The sequence below is a fragment of the Amphibalanus amphitrite genome, unplaced genomic scaffold (assembly GCF_019059575.1).
Source record: "Amphibalanus amphitrite isolate SeventyFive unplaced genomic scaffold, NRLGWU_Aamphi_draft 001676F_arrow, whole genome shotgun sequence".
Classification (NCBI taxonomy): Eukaryota; Metazoa; Arthropoda; class Thecostraca; order Balanomorpha; family Balanidae; genus Amphibalanus; species Amphibalanus amphitrite.
The window spans coordinates 96,136-115,594 of record NW_024883169.1 but is presented as its reverse complement, the minus strand read 5'-3'; the positions used below and the strand labels follow the sequence as shown (position 1 = coordinate 115,594).

At 51.1% G+C, this 19,459-nt stretch overlaps 1 protein-coding gene and 1 non-coding gene across 2 annotated transcripts; both read left to right on the top strand.

The window, feature by feature from the left end:
* The first annotated feature begins 818 nt into the window (after positions 1-818).
* LOC122374575 (E3 ubiquitin-protein ligase SH3RF1-like) lies at positions 819-19,088 on the top strand. The gene is made up of 10 exons (XM_043353389.1): positions 819-933; positions 2,681-3,409; positions 4,439-4,652; positions 12,343-12,479; positions 13,345-13,523; positions 14,069-14,151; positions 14,539-14,639; positions 15,793-15,915; positions 17,236-17,301; positions 18,088-19,088. Exons 2-10 carry the CDS (start codon positions 2,796-2,798, stop codon positions 18,254-18,256), a joined length of 1,686 nt encoding a protein of 561 aa, XP_043209324.1. The 5' UTR covers positions 819-933; positions 2,681-2,795; the 3' UTR covers positions 18,257-19,088.
* Positions 16,005-16,086, top strand: Trnas-gcu. Its single transcript has one exon. It is a non-coding gene; the product is annotated as a tRNA-Ser (tRNA).
* Positions 19,089-19,459: the final 371 nt, after the last annotated feature.

The following is a 19,459-nucleotide window of genomic DNA, read 5'->3' as shown; positions in this document are numbered from 1 at the left end:
CCCCCCTGGCTGCGCCACTGAGCCCTTACAAATTGTGCACTTCTCGAATTTTTCATAACTGGTCACCTGAGGTTAGGTCGGTCACATGACCTCACCATTCCTAGTTCCTACCTTCCAAAGTCAGTTGGAGTCTGGAGAATATGGATAGGCCGTTATTTTGGCACCGGAAAGTATCGAAGACTATCAAAGCAGATTTGATCTAATGGTGTAGACTCCTTGAAAGGTCGGATCAGGATGCGTAACTGACTGTTAGGAACATTGTTGATCTTGCGTGACGTTGTACCTATATGACGCCACTAAGGTCATCGGAGTTTTTCGTCAATAACACTCGATCGAACTGGGATAGCGATTCAGGAAAGCCACCCGGAACGACATGCCATGATATGCGATAGGTACGGACATTCGAACAGCTTCGTGACCTGACTGTGGCTTTGACCTAAACTGGCCTGACTGAGGTCAACACTCAAGTTGACCTCAACAAGGATAGGAATGGTTGGATAAGACCGAATGAGCCATGATGTATCTTACCTTCCCTGATTTGGTATTAGTGCATATGAATTCGTTTGATCAAGTCACAAGTCACAACACTCACAAGTGTCAACTCAAGTGATCAAGTCATCACGAGTCATCATTCAGGCATATGTAGTGCATTTGTAAATCGTAGTGCATTTTCGTAATCGACTCTCATACGGTAGGGAAAAACTCCACCCACCACATATGGTAGCAACTGGCAGTGTTATAGGTGGCGCTGTAATCGCCAGCATCGCCCTCACGACAGGCGCTTCTCCGCCCCCCCCCCCCCTCCCCGCGTCCGTGTCCGTCCGCGTTCGGCCCGTGACCGTGTCCCGCATTCCGCATCCGGGATTTGGTGTCGACCGCGGCCTTTGGGAGGCAACGCCTACATCGTCACAGTGGGCGTCGCGTCGTGTAAAGGTGATCGCTGCTGTGTGGGGTGTGCGTGCTGTGTATCTTGATCAGTCTATTCAGCTCCACTACAACTAAGCTTAAAACATTTGCTTTCATTGAAAGTGTTGGTATTTTGTATGTGTGCCACCGAATCTAAATTATGTATATTGCACTTTAGAATGACAATAGCGTGATAATTTTTCATAATTATGATATAACAGACTCAAGTGATCTGTTGGTGTCGGTGAAAAATACCAGGAATTGAAATCAAAGTGAAAATATGCATTGTTGTAAAATTTGGTTGTGCATGCCTTACATCAATTTTTGCAATTGAAAAAAAATCTTAGAATATGTATGAAATATGACCAGTACCTATACATGCAGGTGCGCAGTTTCATCAGTAAACAAAATAAATTCTTGAAAGTGGCGCAAGCCGCTTACGGGTTATGTATCATATGCCTTGAATTGGAAATAAGTTAGAAACTTGTTTGTTGGAAAGTTCGACATATTTGACCTGTCCTTCTGGTAGATGTTTTGATGAGATTTATTTGTGTATCAATTTATATTTCTATAGCTTAACCATTCAAATGCACAATTTTATTCTTGAAATGATGGGTACAGAGTTCCTAAAGCTTTCATTTACCTATTTATATTTATTTGGTTGCCTAGCCATTAGCCATTTAAGTTTTGGCATTCCTTTCATTATTTGCTTCAAATTTTATTCATTTGTACCTCCTGTCCTTCAATTTCAAAGTGACTTACATTCACTTTCAAAGTGACTTACTTTTCCTCACTTCCCCCTTTTCCTCCCTTCCCTTCCTCCCATTTATCCTTCTGCTTATCTCTTTTTTCTCCTCTCCCTCTCTTTTTATCTCCATCTCCCTGCCTTTGGCATTATTTTGCCACAGCTACATTTCTATTGCTAAGTCAGTGAAATTTATTAGTGTGAGTTCTTCACAGTTGATGTTGGCTGGTGGCTTCTGCATGGTAGCCTTATGAGCAATGACATTCTTTATATTTGTATATATTATTATAATATATTATTATAATTTGCAAAGGCCTATTCTCTTGATCATGGATTTTCCTCAGTGCAGGCTCACACCAGTGGCCATAGTGCTTCTTATCTAAAGTTAGACTTTGGAATGCTTCTATTATAATACCTTTGTCATCTAAGTATAGTAATAGAAAAAGTACAGGGCATCCATTCAGAATGACCAGCATACATGTTTGTTATTTGTTTTCCCTTTCACTACCTGTGACTGTGACAGAAACATGTGAATCATGATCATGTGTGTCATGATCCAGATTGTCACTGCCAATTTCTCACCTCTGGCCTGTCTGTTATCTATACTTGTTTCTCTCTGATTTAATTCCTCTCTTACCTCACTCCCCTTTCCTCAGGCCTGTCTTACCTCCCTCCTCATCTCATTGAACTAATTTCCATCATAACTCACTTCCTTCTCACCTCACTCCTCATTGATCATTCTCCTTACTCCTTTATTACCTCTATACCTCCCTTACCTTCTTCCTCTTGCCCCACTTTCTCATAGCTCACTCCTCTATTTTACCTCACTCCTCTTACCTCACTCCTCTTACCTCACTCCTCTTACCTCACTCCTCTTACCTCACTCCTCTTGCCTAAACGCTTAACTCTGTGTTATTCCATTCGTTTTTATCTTACTCCTATCTTATCTCTTTTTACGACCTCGCTCTTATCTCATCTCGTATCTGCCTTATCTCCTTCCCCTCTGACTCTGTCTGTCTGTACCGGCAGGCCTGCTGTGCGTCGCGCGGCGCTCGCCTTCCCGTGCGTGACGTCACCACCATCAGCTGCGGCGGCGCGCGCTCCGTCCCCGCCAGCGCGCGCTCCATCCCCGCCGGCGCCAGCCATGGAGAGCAGCCTGCTGGACGCGCTCGAGTGCGCCATCTGCCTGAACCAGCTGAGCGAGTCGAATCGGGTGCTGCCCTGCCAGCACACCTTCTGTCAGCAGTGCCTGCTGGACGTGGTGGCCTCTCGCGGCGGAGAGCTGCACTGTCCCGAGTGCCGGACTCCCGTGCTGACGCCGGTGGCCGAGCTGCCGCAGAACATAGTGCTGGTGCGCCTGCTGGAGACGCTGAGGACGGCGCGCGCCGCGCCCACGCCCGCGCAGCGGCCCGTGCTCGAGCGCGGCGTGTCGTGTGACGGATTCGCCGAGGGCTCGCCGTTCGTGCGCCGCGCCTCTCAGACCAACCCGTTCCTGAGTGAGGGCGCGGGCGCGGGCCCGCCGGCCGGCCCGCCGCCGCCGCCGCCGCCGGCCGCGCCTCCCGAGGGCGGAGGGCTCACCGCCGAGGAGAGGGTAGCCTCGCTGCTGGCAGAGTTCGACCCGCTGCAGCGGCGCACCACGCCGCCGGCGGCCGCCCCCGCCCCCGCCCCCGCCGTGTCCGCGCAGAGCTCCCCCGGCCGGGCGCCGCAGGCCATACCCTGCGCCAGGGCACTCTTCAGCTATGCCGGCACTCAGGAGGGGTAAGTTGCAGCTCAGCTTGTGGGGTAGGAGTGAGAGAAGGGGCATATGATTAACAGAGGAGCATAATTAACGTCAAAGTAGGTGTGCTCACCCGCATATAATTTCTTTCTGTTCCTGAAGTTGACTTCTTCAGGGCCAGTTTTCGTGTTACTTCGTCACGATGTCGTCATTCGAGTGTTGCGCTAGAGTCCTTTTTTTCATTTCTATTCATTTCCACTCGTGATTCCTCTCAGCGACTCGACCTTATGTCTGGTTTTCAGTTCTGTTGAGTTGGTGTTTTGCACTGCAGCGGCGCTTTCTTTGTTTTGCCACCATGTATCGTCAGTAACCTCACGGCGCGTCGTGTGTCTGCATCATCCCTCGGCTTCCGTCGGATTCGCCCCCGCCGTCCGCGGCAGTCCGTCCGCCGCCGCGGGTACTGGGCCCCATCGCAATCACACCCGGTTTCCGCCTCCCGTCGTCACCTCTGACGGCTCTGAGTTCTGACATTCTCGTATAGCTCAGTTGCCTGCCCACTGCCCAGCTTCTCTCAATTTCAGTCACTCAGCAGTGTGGGATATCTTGGAGATTTTGGAGGCGGAGGAGATTCTCCCTCGCCTCCATAATGCTCGTCTATCAAAGTGACCTCTCGTGTCCCCGTCCAGGCCGCAGGGACCTCCCATAACCTCCGTCCCCTTCGTAGGGGCCTCTCATGGGACGTCCCAGCCGCAGGGGCTTGTCATAGCTCCCGTCCCCTCCGGAGGGGGCCTCCTCTGAGTTAACAATCTACATCCCAATCTCCGAGACTTCCTAACCTCTGATACGCCGGAGAAACCTCCACTTCTCCATCTCAGAAGGCCCACTGTGCTCTTTGACGCAGAGAACTATGGTAACTCCGTTTGTCCGTCGGATGCCTCTTTTAGTGCGGAATACACATTCCTTAGCCTTAGCTACCTCTCGCAATCCTCGTATCCAGCACAAAGAACTCTAATAACCCTCGCCCCGCTGAAGGGACCACACATAACCCCCTGGTCTGTCCGCGGCCGCAGGGACCTAGCGTTCAAGGAGGGCGACGTCATCCAGCTGCGGCGACGGATCGACTTCGACTGGTTTGAGGGCCAGCTGGGCGGCCGCACGGGCGTGTTCCCGGCCAACCGGGTGACGGTGCTCACCCCACTGGCCAACCACATCCCTCAGTGCCGCGCCATCTCGCAGTTCACCTTCCCCGACCAGGACGGAAAGACCTACCTCAGATTCAAAAAGGTGAGGCGCGAGGAATAAGGGTCGGGTGCGGGGTGGATGTGTACCTACTACCTGCTGTGTTCTGTGTAGTCTGGGTGAGGGCTGAGAGGTGTGGATGGATGGCTATTGGCTAGGTCTACAAGTTAGCAAGCAAGAAAATTGGAAAATCTGTGGTCTTTATGGAAACTGGAAGGGATCAGTTGTTGAAGTGAATTAGTTATTATGCTTATAATAGCTCGTCTGTCTGATTGTTAGGTATCTAATGCGCTCTAAGATCTTTGTCCTGAAATGGGCATAGCTGCTTTCCGATCTCCTAGTGTAGATATTCAAAGTTTCAAACCCATGTTAGCCTGGTAGTGAACGTTTTTCCACAAATACGGTGATCAAGTTTGACCGACGTCCCGTATGTCTGATGAAATGTAATATCCACAATGCGTTTCGTCATCCCCCGGCATAGCAATGCTCTGGCACGATGAGATCATGCAGGTCATGTAACAAGGGGCCTCACCGAATCGGGCCATGAATGCGCCGAATGCTACTCGATCGAATGGATCTCTGGCAAGTCTGTGTATCCGGTCGGTTCTGCTATAACTTCTCTCAGTTTCAAGAGTATTCGGTGCATTTACTGGATAATCAGCCTGAAATAGGCTGGAGATAAGTTTAAAATGAGGGAGTGGTTTGTACCGTTGCTCCAGTGAACACTTACGATTCTTCTTTCACCCGGTTTTCGTTTTCGTTAGGAAACTCATTAGTTTAGCTTAACCCGCGCCCCGTTGGGCTCTGCCGAGCAACGCGCCCCGTTGGGGGGGGGGGGCATTTTGCCCCCCCCCCTAAGATCTCGAGAACCACGCAACCTAGCGACAAGCGGCAAACGGTGTTGGATAGCCCTATCAGGGAACTACCTTGTGACCCAATTTTATTGACCTAGGTCAAACCGATGACGTCACAGGTCAGGTCAAAGGTCGAATTTTCACCGTTTACGGGCATTTCAAGAAATGCGTTGTAAAATCGAGTAAAATGCTTTAATTGAAAATCATCGATGGGGAAATGTTCTTCAAACACATATTTTGCTATTTGAGGTCACTGATACCAGGTCAGGTCACAGAGGTCAGGTCACTGGGGGGGGGGGTCACAATATGAAAGTGTCGTGTGATACGTGTTTTATGGTCCATTTTACATGACAAATGCGATTATGTGGGTCAGGCAGACTTTTGGACCAGCTTAGGTCACGTTTTGGTCAAGGTCAGGTCAAATTAGGTCAAATTTCAAAGTTGATATTTTTGCATAAACTGGGTATCGATTCGATGCAGCTCGTCACGGGGAGTTCAATGGTGGTCTTTGTTTTGCCCTACGTGGTCTAGAATCGCTAAAAATTGAGTTAAAAAATTTGACGTCATCATTTTTGAACAGTTTTTTCGCTATAACTTGGCCAAAAAACGAGATATCGATCTGAAATTTGGTATGAATATAGAAGAGCACAGGGATTATCATATATATTCCGGTTTTTTTTCGAAATTCGGAATTTTTTTTGGATTTTTAAAAGTTTTTCTAAAAAAAATTCATTTTTTTTATTTTTTGGGGGTCAAAAGCCCAAAATTTTGAAAATCCGAGATAGCGGTTTTGTAGCGCCGCTTTTTGTCTACTAGACCATATAAAGAACTTTGAAATTGCTTGGTAACTGTAAATGTGGTGAGCGTTTCAAGATTGCATGTTTTTTGCTCATTTTTGCTCGAACATGACCTCAGTTTGACCTCAATAACTCCTGACCTAAGGTGACCTAAGACTTGAAATTCGGTGTGAAGGTGTTAAATTGATGCCCGGGAAGGTACTGAAAATTTGGCGGCGCTGCGCGCCGCCGTTTTCTTGCTATTCAGGAAAAACCACAGGGGGGGGGGGCCAAAATGCCCCCCCCCCCCAACGGGGCGAGGGTTAACATTCTGTCGGATTGTGTTCCGGACACCATCAGTTAAAGGTAGTGTGCCACCTTTGAAAGATTTCCCATTTTATTTTTCCTAGGATAAGAAGCTTCTGTTTTTACCTAATATCGCAAAAAAAAAATCAAAAATGGGCCTGGAATAGTGCCTTTTTCGCCTAAAAGTTTTTCGGTTTTTAGATATGTATAACAACTGTAGTGGGCTCACCTGCAAACAGGCGTCGGGCAACAATCGCGAATGCGGCGCACTTGTGACAATAAGCAAAGGTCATTATAGTGTTAAGACCATACGACGTACAGTGTGTCTAAAAAGAATGTACCGTCGCCACTACGTGGCGCTGGTGTCGCGAGCCGGTAGTTGGCTGAATCCGCACCAGACCACACATTCCCAAGCGCTAGGTGACAGCTGCGCAGCGGCCGGTAGTAGCGTAAGCCCGAACCTTCGTGACACGACCCCGGGGGGGGGGGGGGAGAGGGGAGCGGGCGGGGCAGCGCGTGTAGAGAGGGATGCTCCAGCAAGCTGGCAGTTGTCGCGGCCAAAGGTCAAGGGGTCACACACCAAGCGAACGGACGCTGATGTGGGTTCGTGGGGATCATGAACTTGTGTGTGGTAGGTGCGTCTTGCGATGCACGGGTGATACGCCAGGTCTAAGCCAAAGGATTCAGGGGAGAGCTGAAGAAAAACACCTGGTCAACTACGGCGAATAATAGTGCTGAAAAAAATGGAAAGTATGGGTCAATGCAAGCCTTCATGACTATAAAGGCCAGCATTGAATAACGATATCCGGATCGAAATAAGCAATGATTTATAATTAAATGCCGAACTAATAGCGCTGCCAAACCCTCCTAGTAAATTGTCAAGTCGGATTATACCCACTTGAATTAAACTATCCTAAATAAAATTGTTAATCAACTTTCTAGCACTGACGTTCTTTATCATACGATAAGTATGGGGTTAACCAAGATTCAGCATCTTCCGCGTTCAAACAATCACCTGTAAGGCTAGAACATTAATGGCCAGGTAAAAACATGGTCGGGATTTGATTAACCGGATTATAAGTCGATTTTTTTAGTCGGGATTTGATAAGTCGGTTTTTTTACGCCAACCGCATTTTTAAGTCAAGTCAGGTCACTGATCTATGACGTCATAAATGAGCAGTCCTAAAATGAACTGTGTGAAGCTGTCCTAAACTGTCCTCAACATTTTAAGACTGTGTGCACACTCCTAAAATGTTCCAACTTCGCAACACCCTCAGTGCAGAGCTTTCATAGGGAGATGAAACTTACAGGATCTTATAGTATGATCGAGAGTCTCACAACTTGTATAAATGTATATCTAGGATTTTCTGAAGGGTCGCCTGAGATCAGGTCAGTCTCTCACCATTAAAAGTCAGGGGAATATGGAAATTGCTAGTTTGGTCCGGAAATGATATACAACTATCTCAAATTCTCAAGCACACGGAATCGTGATTTCATGCGCTCCTTGCAAGGTCTGATGCTTTAATTTTGCTTTGTTGATCTTGCGTGACGTCATTTATCACGTAACCAATGGTCACGTAACCAGTGGTAACCAAATCAGTTTTTCGTCAATAACTCCCGATCAACTAAAGCTACCGAGGCGATAAAGCCACTAATGGACATGAAAAGACCTGCCGAATCGATTGATATGCAATATGACCTCCTTTGACCAGCTTCGTGACCTGACGGGCTGTGACCTGACCTTGACCCGAGGTTAACACCTTAACTCTCGCCCGTATTGGTGTTTTTCCAGCCGCAAACGTATAAGGGGGGGGGGGGGGTCCGTTGGACCCTCCCTTGCCGTTTCGCCCCTGATCGAGCTGGAGCTTCGCGGAAAAAACGAGCGTGTTGGCCGTGACGAGAGGAAGTCGATGATACCCAATTTTAAGGTCCTAGGTCATCGGTTGACTTTCCAGGTCAGGTCAATGACCCAAACGTCGGGAAAATCGGGCCTGTTAGAAAGTGGTAAAGCGTGGCTGCTATGGGGTTTTCGGGGTGCTGATCACGAATATCATGTTAGTTTTGATCACAGATGATGTCTTCATGCATTTAGGCCAGGTCGGGTCAGGTCAGGTCAGGTCAACCAGCAAGGGTATTCGTAGTAGGTGGCAACCGCCTCTGACAGCTTCGCAACATGTTACGAGGGCACCAAAACTATAGTTTTGGTGCCCTCGTATTTTGGTGCCCTCGTATATTAACGAAGTATACTTCGTTAATGTTCATATGGCTGCTAAATTCAAATTCAGCTCCTAAAACTGGCCTAGAAACATGTAAAACTCGAAAAAGTGAACCGAGGTCATCAAAGGTCAATCACCTGACCTGACTTTCCGGTGACCTTGACACCCACCCTAATGCATGGAAGCAACATCATATCCCATGTTTGAACGCTTAAGACCACGAAAAGACTGCAAACGCGCCGCTAATGCGAGCCGACATACGCCGAATCGCGATTCCGGCCAAACATGGTCTCGAAAAGTAGGTCGCAGGTCAAAGGTGATTAAGGTCAGGGTCATTAGAATTTCAGGGTGGGTGTAAAATTGATATACGCGAGGGTAACGAAAGTTTCGTCGCGATCGGCCGCTTTTTACGCGAGTTATTCGCGAAAAACCGAGGGAGGGGGGTCCGTTCGACCCCCCCTCTATACGGGCGAGGGTTAAGTTGATCTCACCCGAAGAAAAAGTATACCATTCGACACGGCCTGAGCTAGACAAACACGATGCTGCTAAAATCGCGGATCTGCGATCATTTTTAGCGAAGTTATTCACCAAAAACCGAACCTGTGCCTTGGGCCACTTGACCTGACCTCCGAAGTCATCGGCTGACCCTGGTCCTTAAATCGGAGACCAATCGCTGCATTTCGTAACGACGCACACGATCGTTTCTTTCGTGAGGCTCTAGCTCAATTAGGGGCGAATCGGCGAAGGGGGTTGTTTCCTCACTTCCAACCCCCAACGTCCCCTCGGTATTCAGAAAACCTGAAGGTCCGGTGAGGGTTAAAACGTTTCTCCTGAACGAGGAAGAAATGTAAAAGCCAAAGCTCTATAGACGTCCTGTAAAAGTGGCCATAATAATAAATTCGTTAGAAATAAGATGCTTTTTAAACGACTTCCTCATATAAAATCGGGTGCTGGGACCAATCTTATAAACGCTTTAGAATGGACAGGGCGTCACTGGCTAAAGTTTGGGTGCAGAAAACGGCTATTACCTAAATACAAAATGGTTTTCATGCATTTCAGTCAATTGTATATTGTCGGTCCCAGTGGCCGAGCTAAAAACATCGGTAGTGTTTTGCATCTTTTACGCCCTAAGAAACTACACCATCTATCGAAGTGGGTGGGCTTATTTGAATGGGAGGGCGCATTATGCACGAATCGAGTGCTTTCGTTTATTTTGGACTGTATTTTACCACATCCACTGCTGGTATCACTATTAATATTATCTAATGCCGTGAATACGACAGCATTCCATTTATAAGATTGGGCCAATGGAGTCGCGCCCCGGGAGCTCGGTTTTCCGCTGGGCCGCTACAGGCCAGGAAGTCGGGCTTCGCCTGAGGGCAGGACAAAGGTCAGCGAGGGAGCGCGGGGTCAGCCAGGTATCGCCAAGTGCCGAGCGGATGCCGCTCCCTCCCCTCTCTTCCCCTCTTCTCCCCTCCCCACCTCGGTATAGACGGGGAGGGACCGAACTGCCAATGACATGCGAGCGGTCAAGGCCGCTCGCGCGGCAGCGACCCTGGCGGCCGGGTGCCGCAACTGGGATTCAGCCAAGTTACCGATTCGCCTCCTGTGGGAGAGCCAAACCAGGGGACATACTTTTTAGATATACTGTACGGGAATGAGTTATCAGCTGTCTAATCGTAGACAACACAATGTCGAGCCTTTAACTGTATGACGGTATTGTATTGTTTCTTTTATTTGGCTGTCGAACATTATTTATGGTTTGAAATATGATTTTATGTAAAATAATTGATATGAAAAAGCCGTCTTATAAGTTATGACCCCATTTCACCACACGCAAGTGGCAGAAATGACAATGATCAGCTGACGCATTTTTCTTGGCCGAAGTCAGAGCGCGCGGCCCGACGCACCACGCGTATTTGGAAATTCCGACCTCGACGAGCATCAGAAGCCACCTAACAGGCGTGTTCGAAACCGCAGGAGATGATGATGAACGGGTTTATCGAAACTTGATTGGATGAGCATATCGGTAATAGCGATTTCAGTGTGTGCATTTATTGTTCATAGTGGTGTGAAGTGTGGTTGGGGTACGACCGACAACCCGTCGGGGCGAATTTCGCACTGGGGTACTCAAAATTTGAAGAATTTAAGACGTTTCCATGAGTTTTGAAGGTATGGATAAGTTCTAAAAATCCGGTTCTCCTTATCTGGGCCATTAACTCCATACGGTCCAAGAAAGCTGGCACACTACCTTTAAGCTAAATACTTAACACAAAATCATTTTTATATAGATTGTATGTATTTTTAAATTGTATGCTCAGGTTTCTTGTAAAACGTGTTCAGCTACGTTATGTGCAGCAATTTTGGAAAGAAGACAAGGGAACAAGTATAAGTCGCAAGTTGTTCCATATTCCAAAAATATCGATAACACTATTCCGGTCGACAAGAGCCCCAATTTTAAGTCTGGAGCGCCTGGAAAGGCGGCTCACTGTGGGCTCAGTTCCAGGGACCGGGGAAGGTCGGCTGCCGGGCCGGTCGTTAGGTGCGCGCCTTATCGGGGCGGCGGGAAACGACGATCGACTGACTCGCCTGACATCGCACGCGATACCCACCCCTCATACCGTCCGTCATACCGACACCCAACAGCCATCGGCATTCGGCCATTACTGGTCAACCAACTACCACACACCAGCCATCCTGGCCCCCGTCATACCACCCACCATCCATCAACTATCATGCAAAAGTAACCATCCGCCGCCCCGTAGATTATCCACCACACAACCATCATGAAACACCGCCTTTGATATCACGCGCCATATAACACCCAAGCCCAACACACTTGATCTTCCATGCGTCATTTGTCACCTACCATACCGTCACCAGCCATCCGCCACCCTTCATATCACCCACCATACAATCCATCGTAGAACGCACTACCCGCCACCCCTCAACAGACACCGGCACTGGCAGCCACGCTAAATTTCCATGGAAACGTAAGCCAAATGAACAATTATTCTCACGTTTCCATGGAAACCGAGCGCGAACACCTGGTAACGACTGGGCATCGGTGTGTCCGGTGTGTCATGAAACAAGACTGGGGAAGGGGCAACCGTAGTGCTTGGGCTAGAATCGGACGGTGACTGCCGCACTACCCGACGCGGCCCGATGTATGGTGACGTTCCGTGGGGAACGGTCGGTCCGGCCTTGGGACAGGCTTATCGGGGTGTTGCGTATGCATGGCTGAAGAGCCTACAGGTACTATCATACATTCACGTTTGAAGTGGAGGTAGCCAGGCTGTTTGGTTGACCATGAGCGAACAGCGAAGTGAATCGGTCTCTGTTCGTGAGCTTTCTTTTTTGACAACTGAGCAGTGAAACGTTAGCAGTCCGTTGTAGCCCAGGCCACGGTGACTTTATTTTGACCCGCTGTGGCATATCAGTGATTGTGATCTGCCTCTGCCTAGTGCCTTCTTTTATCGGTGCCGGTGACCCCGCCTTACCCTATGTGACCCAACCTGAACCTGTGACCCGTTCTGACCCCGTGTCGCCCAGTCTGACCGCCTGCGTCCCCCGCCGCTGACAGGGTGAGATAGTGACGCTGATCCGACCGGTGGACTCCATCTGGGCCGAGGGCAAGATCGGCCACCGCACCGGCGTGTTTCCTCTCACCCTGGTGGAGCCCAACAGCCCGGCGCAGAGCATGCTGCGCACGCACGGATGGTGAGCGACTACCGCCCCTGCCCCCACCGCCCCGCGCCGCCGCCGGGGCTGGTGGGCGTGCCACTGCACTGGGCGGACTGGTCGACCGGAATGCGACTCCGATACACCGTTTCCCGTGGGGAGGGGTGGAGGGGCTAGGACAGGATCGGACCTCGCGTGCGGGACGGTCCTACCAGTGACGCTCACGGCACAGTCGCCCGGCTGGCCGCTGTTATATCACAAAATGTACCGGGCTGATGCAACTTAACCGTGTCGTGGATCATCCACCATGAAATCGAGTGGATGTTTTTTCTAATAAGACGTCAATTAAATTGATTTATGTAATCAATATAAGGATTTCGAAAGGATTTCAGTGATAGTCGCTACGTTAGGGAGTTGCTTCTGAAACGGTTCGTAGGTGTAGAACTGATGTATGATGCGGGCCCCAGATGTCCCGGCCTCCGGGACTGGACAGAAGACAGTACTGCTATGCACCCCCCCTCACTCGCCATGTGCGGCGTGCGCGTGCTGGCTGCATATGACGGCTACTCCTGGTAGATTTAGGAATAGGTATGGACCGGTGTGTAGCGTAACGTCTTATCATCCGATCCTTTATCGGGGTTACCCTGGTTTATTCAGAATTAGTGGTTATGTAGCTTCGCTCGCTAACTGATAACTTGTGTAAGAACCTTTGTAGCAGTGTTTTATATCGACGTGATTTTACAGGTTTAGAAGAAATATTGCACTGTTTTATGTCCATAGCCAGTTAATTGTCTCAGTTGAAGATGAGAATGCCGTTGTCATACGGAGTTTTCGCCTGCGCAGTTGCTGTCGTTTTCACACGTTCGTTTCCTCGTTGTGCCTGACCCTTGTGCCGTCCTCCCAGTCTGTCTTCCGCCGCCAAGCCGCCGGGCACAGTACCACCTCTGCCGCCGCCGCTGCCGCCCCCGCTGCCGGCGCGGCCTGCGCGACTGCGGGCGGCCACCGCCCCCGCCCCCGCCCCCGCCCAGAGGGCCGAGCCGCCGCCCGCCGCGCCGCCCCGGCCGCACCGCCCCAAACCGCCCGGTAAGACGCGTTCCACCGAGCGGAGAGGACCGACTTAGCCGAGACAGGGCGGGATTAATGCGTCCGGAAAAACCACACGGCTTTGGCGGAGTACTCAGAGACGAATTATGCCAAATGTCAAAAGAAGCGCTTCTAAAATTTGGCTAGTAAGCTAAGATCTTGCAGAATACGTTACAGGATTTCTTCTTGTTCCTTTATTTTTCTTGTGATTTGCATGACAAATTATCCGTCCACCCCGTGTCTTAGTATCCGTTACTAACATGCCTTGTTGTTGGTAACTGCACAAGCATTCTTGGTTCTTATCTTATGATGGATTACTCATGCTTGCCACTCTGTAACGCTTTACTGGATATAAGCGGGACCGGTTACAAGCGTCATCCACATAAAGAAGTTTGTGTTACTATCCACCAGAAAAGCTGCTGGAATGTCTCCACCTTTAGCGCCCTTTGTGACGGGTTGTGCCCCTGGGTACCACTCCGCCCTGCCCTGGCCACGGCTCCCCGCCGTACAGTCCCGCTGACCTATGAACACGTCCCCTGTCACAGGCAGCGCGCATGTGCGGCCGTCGGTCAGGGAGGGTGAGCCGCCGCCGCCGTCACCGCCGGTGTCCTCGGCGCAGAGCGGCCAGGTGAGCACCTTATGACGGCGCTAGGCGGCTGCTTGCTCCGCGTCAGACACCTCAGAGCTTAAACTTGTGTTCGTCATTCCTTCCCGAGGTGTTTTTGCAGTGTAAAGTATATGCGTTTTTCGCACTGGCTTGCTTTACGCCCCAAACTTATCTTTGGACGTTGCTGATAAATACTTGTTCTTGGCATATTACCATATTGTGAAATATCATGCTGTAACTGATTCTCGAGTCATCCGCTTTCAAGTCTCATGCTTCTTTATGTACTGATGCCATCAGTCTGATATCAGAGCACTGAGCTGTAATCTCGATTCTCCAATATCACACGCAATGGCCTGTATTATCGTACTTACCCACCCGATATCGTAACCTCTTGTGTCGGTGTGCCAGGGGGATCCGGCGGCGAGCAAGGCGGCCCAGCAGCGGCTGACCCCGGCCACCCCTCGGCCGGCACCCGAGGGCAGTGCTGACCCGCCGCCCATACACCTCAGGTCAGTGTAGGTGGGAGCGGGGCAAAGGGTCAGACCGCCACCCATACACCTCAGGTCAGTGTAGGGAGGGGGGCGGGGGAAAGGGTCAAACCGCCGCCCATACACCTCAGCTCAGTGGGGGGGGGGGGGTCAATCCGCCGCCTATACACCTCAGGTCAGTGTAGGGAGGGAGCGGGGGAAAGGGTCGAACCGCCGCCCATACACCTCAGGTCGGTGGGGGGGGGGGGGGGAGAGAGGCGACCTGCCACCTATACACCTGAGGTCAGTGTAGGGGGAGGGGGCGACCCGCCGCCCATACACCTCAGGTCAGTGGAGAATGGGCGACCCGCCGCCCATACACCTCAGGTCAGTGGGGAGGGGTCGAACCGCCGTCTATACACCTGAGGTCAGTGGGGTTAGGGACTGACCTGACGTACTCTTCTGATCTGGCTGGCCTTACCTGGGCCTGGCGAGGACTTGTCTCCTTAGTGAGCGACGGAGAGCTCGTCAACTGGGGAAACAATCAGACGAGGGAGCAGTGATTTAAGAACGTCGCTGTATGAGAAGTGAGGATATCAATTACCAAAGCAGTTTGTTCCGTGAATTGGCAGCCAGCCTACCGTAGATCTCATTAAACTTCTCCTTATAGGTCTCCAGTAGGTCTCCTAAAACTAATGGGTATCAGTTTCAGGCGTTTGAACGCCACGCCGACACTGGAGCTAAAAGGTGGCTGGTTACTGCTTAGTGTCGGTTATGCCGAGTCGAAGTCGTTTGTAACCGGCCCGTTTAAGTGTTTGCAAACAAACGTTTGGTACGGATTGTGACGGTGACAGGCCGTATTCGGTGCCGTACTGAGGCCAACCCACGGTCCGCTGGACGTGTGGATTCTCCACCGTGTATGGCGATGTGTCCGTCCGTCTGACTTGCCGTTACCAGTCCGTCTGGCTTATCGGCTACCCGTTCCCGTCTGACCCGGTGTTAACCGTTACCAGTCCGTCTGACTTGCCGTTACCTGTGACCCGTTACCCGTCAATGTCTGACTTATTACCCGTTACCATCTGACCCGCCGTTACCCATTACCAGTTACCGTGTGACTTCATCGTTGTCCGTTACCCCTTACCGTCTGACCTTTCGTTACCCTGTTACCATCTGACCTGCCGTTATTTGTTGGCAGTCCGTCGGGTCCGTCGCTCGGCCGGTCCGCCAACTCCCACCGGCCGCTGCAGCGGGTCCGATCGTGGGGCTCCGGCTCACCGGCCGGCGGCGGCAATACCATCATCGCCAACCGGAACACCAGGTAACACCGTGATGCTGATACCACCGTGTCAGGGTAGTCCGGAACACGAACACCAAACTATACCATAATGCGACGCTTTGTGCTCTCAGGACAAGGTGGCCGAGTGGTTAAGGCGTTGGACTGCTAATCCAATGGGGTCTCCCCGCGTGAGTTCGAATCTCATCCTTGTCGAACGTTTTCCGCCCGCGTCGGCTGCTACCGCCGAAACCGTTATCGCTTGACACGGCAACGACTCGATGCCCCGCTGTGTTCGACGTGCTTTCATATCTTTATGATATATCTTTTATTACATAGATCCTAGGGTCATTGGCAGATATGTAACCCTGTGGAGTGGCTCGAAAACGACCAAGCCGTTTCCGTGGTTGGGCAACTGTTTTCATATTTTCCAAATGCTATTTCTGGCCGTTCAGCCAGTTATAGTCAAAATACCAAGCTGCGTATATTTGGCTGATCTTTCTCTCTAACCACGAATGAGCCATTGCGGATGGGTGATCAGGGCGTAATAAAGTCTTAATTTCGTTGTTAATCGTTCGCAAGCATGCCGGCTGGGCCAACCTAACCACTATAACCATTATAACTATTCAATGCGAGCATTACCAGCTGGTAAGTGGTAATGCTATAAAATCTATTTTATAGCTGTCTCTGTTTTTTCGTCATGTATTTAAGATGCCGTATTAATCGTATCAGCATTAAAGACGCAGGTGTGCGAGGTAGGTATTACCATTCGTTCCTTCGATTCGCTCGCTCAACTCCAGTCAGGTCTAAGTCACCCATGGCTGGACACAACTCCTATAAACCCCACGGTATTTGCATTTAAGCCAATGCAAATGGGACCGTCGTGCCCGACCCCAAGGACAGTAGAGACGTTCTGCTCTTGTCGAGACCAGAGGGCCCGGCCGTAGACATTGCATCATCTAGCTAGAGAATAGCGACGCGCAAACGTAGATGATGCAAGCGTGGCAAATGCCTGAACAGCTAGGGTGTTTTGGAGTTCATTGCCTTGTGTCGAGGTGTAACCCGATCACCCGTTGCCAATCACCCGTTAGTGGCCAATGACCCCCACCTCTGGTCAGTCCTGACCCTGCGTTTGACCTGGCGTGACCTTTGTGCTGACCTGCGAGGATGGTGACCCCTGACTAGCAGTGGCAGGACGGTACCGTTTTAAGCCTATAACAACCTGTTCCCGTGTTGTTGATGACTTGTAGCCTGTGCCGGGTGTTTTACGGTACCGGTGACCTGGCCTGTGACCTGACCTGTGACCTGGTCTTACGTCTGACCTGCTCTGACCCGCACTAACCTGTGACCTCTGTGTGCCCTCAGACCGGAGCGGGCACATTCAGACGCCAAGAAGCACTCGCGGGCACCCACACCGCTCGTCATTCAAAGGTGAGCGTCCAAAGCGTCATTCACCGCTCTGGATACCCATTACCCGGTCACTAAAGGACGCCTGCGTTACCATGGGGTGCGTTCTTTCTCACCTGTTTACCCTCTGCATTTAACCCAGTCAGAAGACAATATTTCCTCTCCTTTCCTTATACGAGGCGTGTTATTCCAGGAATCCCTGGTGGATATTGATACCTTTGTGTTTCAATGAGGATTGAGGATCCTAGCGTATGTGTTACATGTCATCCTGGACGAACTATAAATGTTCCAATGATACGATCCACGAAACCACCCGTATTGCCAACGGTGAGTTATTGGAAATATTGGCGTCCTTACACAGTTAGACTGGCGTTACCGGACACGAACCGGAACAGGATATTGTGCCGTCCTGCAGCCGTCAATGCGGATCTTCTTTGACTGGTGTCGGCGTATTACTTACTTATCGTCATAATGTTGTGACGTGATTTTCATGCCATTTCATGAGTGAATACCGTTTGCGCTCAGATCAGCCACGCTGTAGTGGTGGCCATTTTTATCGCTGCTGGGAGGAACGGCAGGATGTGTAGATTGGCAGCGATGGCGGGTCGGGGGTTCTGTGGAACGCCTCTACATATTGTGTACATATTGTGTTATATTGTATTGGTATTGTGTCTGGTGCGACTTACCGCTCACCATGTGGGATGTTTTGACCTGACTAGGTACCCAAGAGCCGGTGAAAGTTACGAGCCGTGCTCGGACAAATATCGAGGTCAGGTTCCACACTAACTGACCCGACCTGACCTGCCCCAGGTACCGGTGTACGATGGACTACCCCCCGAGCTCGGACGTGGAGCTGGAACTCCGTGCCAACGACATAGTGTTCGTGCACAAAAAGCGCAGCGACGGCTGGATGAAGGGCACTCACGAGAAGACGGGCAAGACGGGCCTGTTCCCGGCCACCTTTGTGGAGCTCTGCTGACCGGCCGACCGGCCGCGGACCGTCACTGACGGCCCCGGTCGGTGACGCGACTGACGTGCGGTGATATTGGACGGTGATGTGGATCATGACGTGGGCACGGGATGTCGGGGAGCCGGCCCAGGTCGGTCGGCGTGCCATGACTGCGCTCTCTACTGCGCGGCGCGAGGATGCTGCGGGAGGATGACACATGACCTGGTGAGAAACACGTGGCGCGCGGCACGTGATATTATGTGACGTCACACAGGATCTGCGGACGGTGAGATTCTGACGGCCCGCGTTCGAAGTTGACTGCGATGTGATGTGTTTATCCCGAATTCAGAAGCGAGTATTATATCATTTAATGGTGTATTGTTCCTCTCCCAACTGGCCTGGCGCGGTGTCGACCCCGATTTGGTCTGTGGGTGCGCCCCCCCCCCCCCCCCCCCGTTATCAAGCTACCGACTCGCCTCTCACGGCCGGTATCAACAGTGCTTTAATGGGCCGATTGTTGGACTTTATCCGGTGAGCCGTTTGCGTGTATACGAGCCGTGCGTCCCGTACGGGGCCGCGCGGTCCCACCGCTCTCTACTCGCTGTTCGATGAGCGGAGCTGTAACCACCCTACTCATTGTGATGCCGGTGTATATTGTATATTTGTGTTTTACGCCATTTAGTCCTATGAACGGACGGCCATGGGCGTGATGCCGGCCGGACTCTGGCCTGCCACAGCAGTGTCCGGCCTGTCCCCGGGTTCTCTATGGGCCCGTCCTAGCGCAGATCTTGTACCGCAGTTGTGCCAACTCGCCGCATTACGCCGCCGCGCGCGGCAGCAGCAATACAGAGACGTGAATATCGAGCTGCGTTTGAAGGGCGCGATAGAATGCAGGAATGGTGCCGGCGCGGTAGAGAGATTCTGAAATTGCGAGCACGGACGCTGACTTGGTTGTAGTTGCTGATATATTTCACTCTTTAAAAGTTAAATACGACCACACTGTAAAGGTTTTAAAGTAACCTCACTGTCAATAACGCGCTAGCATACTGCCTTTCTTCGGGTTTCATTTCCTCCTAAAGTGGCTAAGGTCTTCCGTTGGCGCTGGGCCAACAACAAACGCAGTCACACCCCACACCGCCCAGTAGGGCTCACTCGGACCTACAGCGGTCCATCTACCGAACCATTGCCAGCCGGACTCACTACGGCCGCGGTCCGTTCCCGGCCGGGCTGGCG

Excerpts from the sequence above, each read along its gene's own strand:
- LOC122374575 (XM_043353389.1), top strand. The coding sequence starts at position 2,796 with ATGGAGAGCAGCCTGCTGGACGCGCTCGAGTGCGCCATCTGCCTGAAC. Across the intron at positions 13,524-14,068 it reads GCACCGCCCCAAACCGCCCG|GCAGCGCGCATGTGCGGCCG; the intron begins GTAAGACGCGTT and ends CCCCTGTCACAG. Across the intron at positions 14,152-14,538 it reads CCTCGGCGCAGAGCGGCCAG|GGGGATCCGGCGGCGAGCAA; the intron begins GTGAGCACCTTA and ends TCGGTGTGCCAG.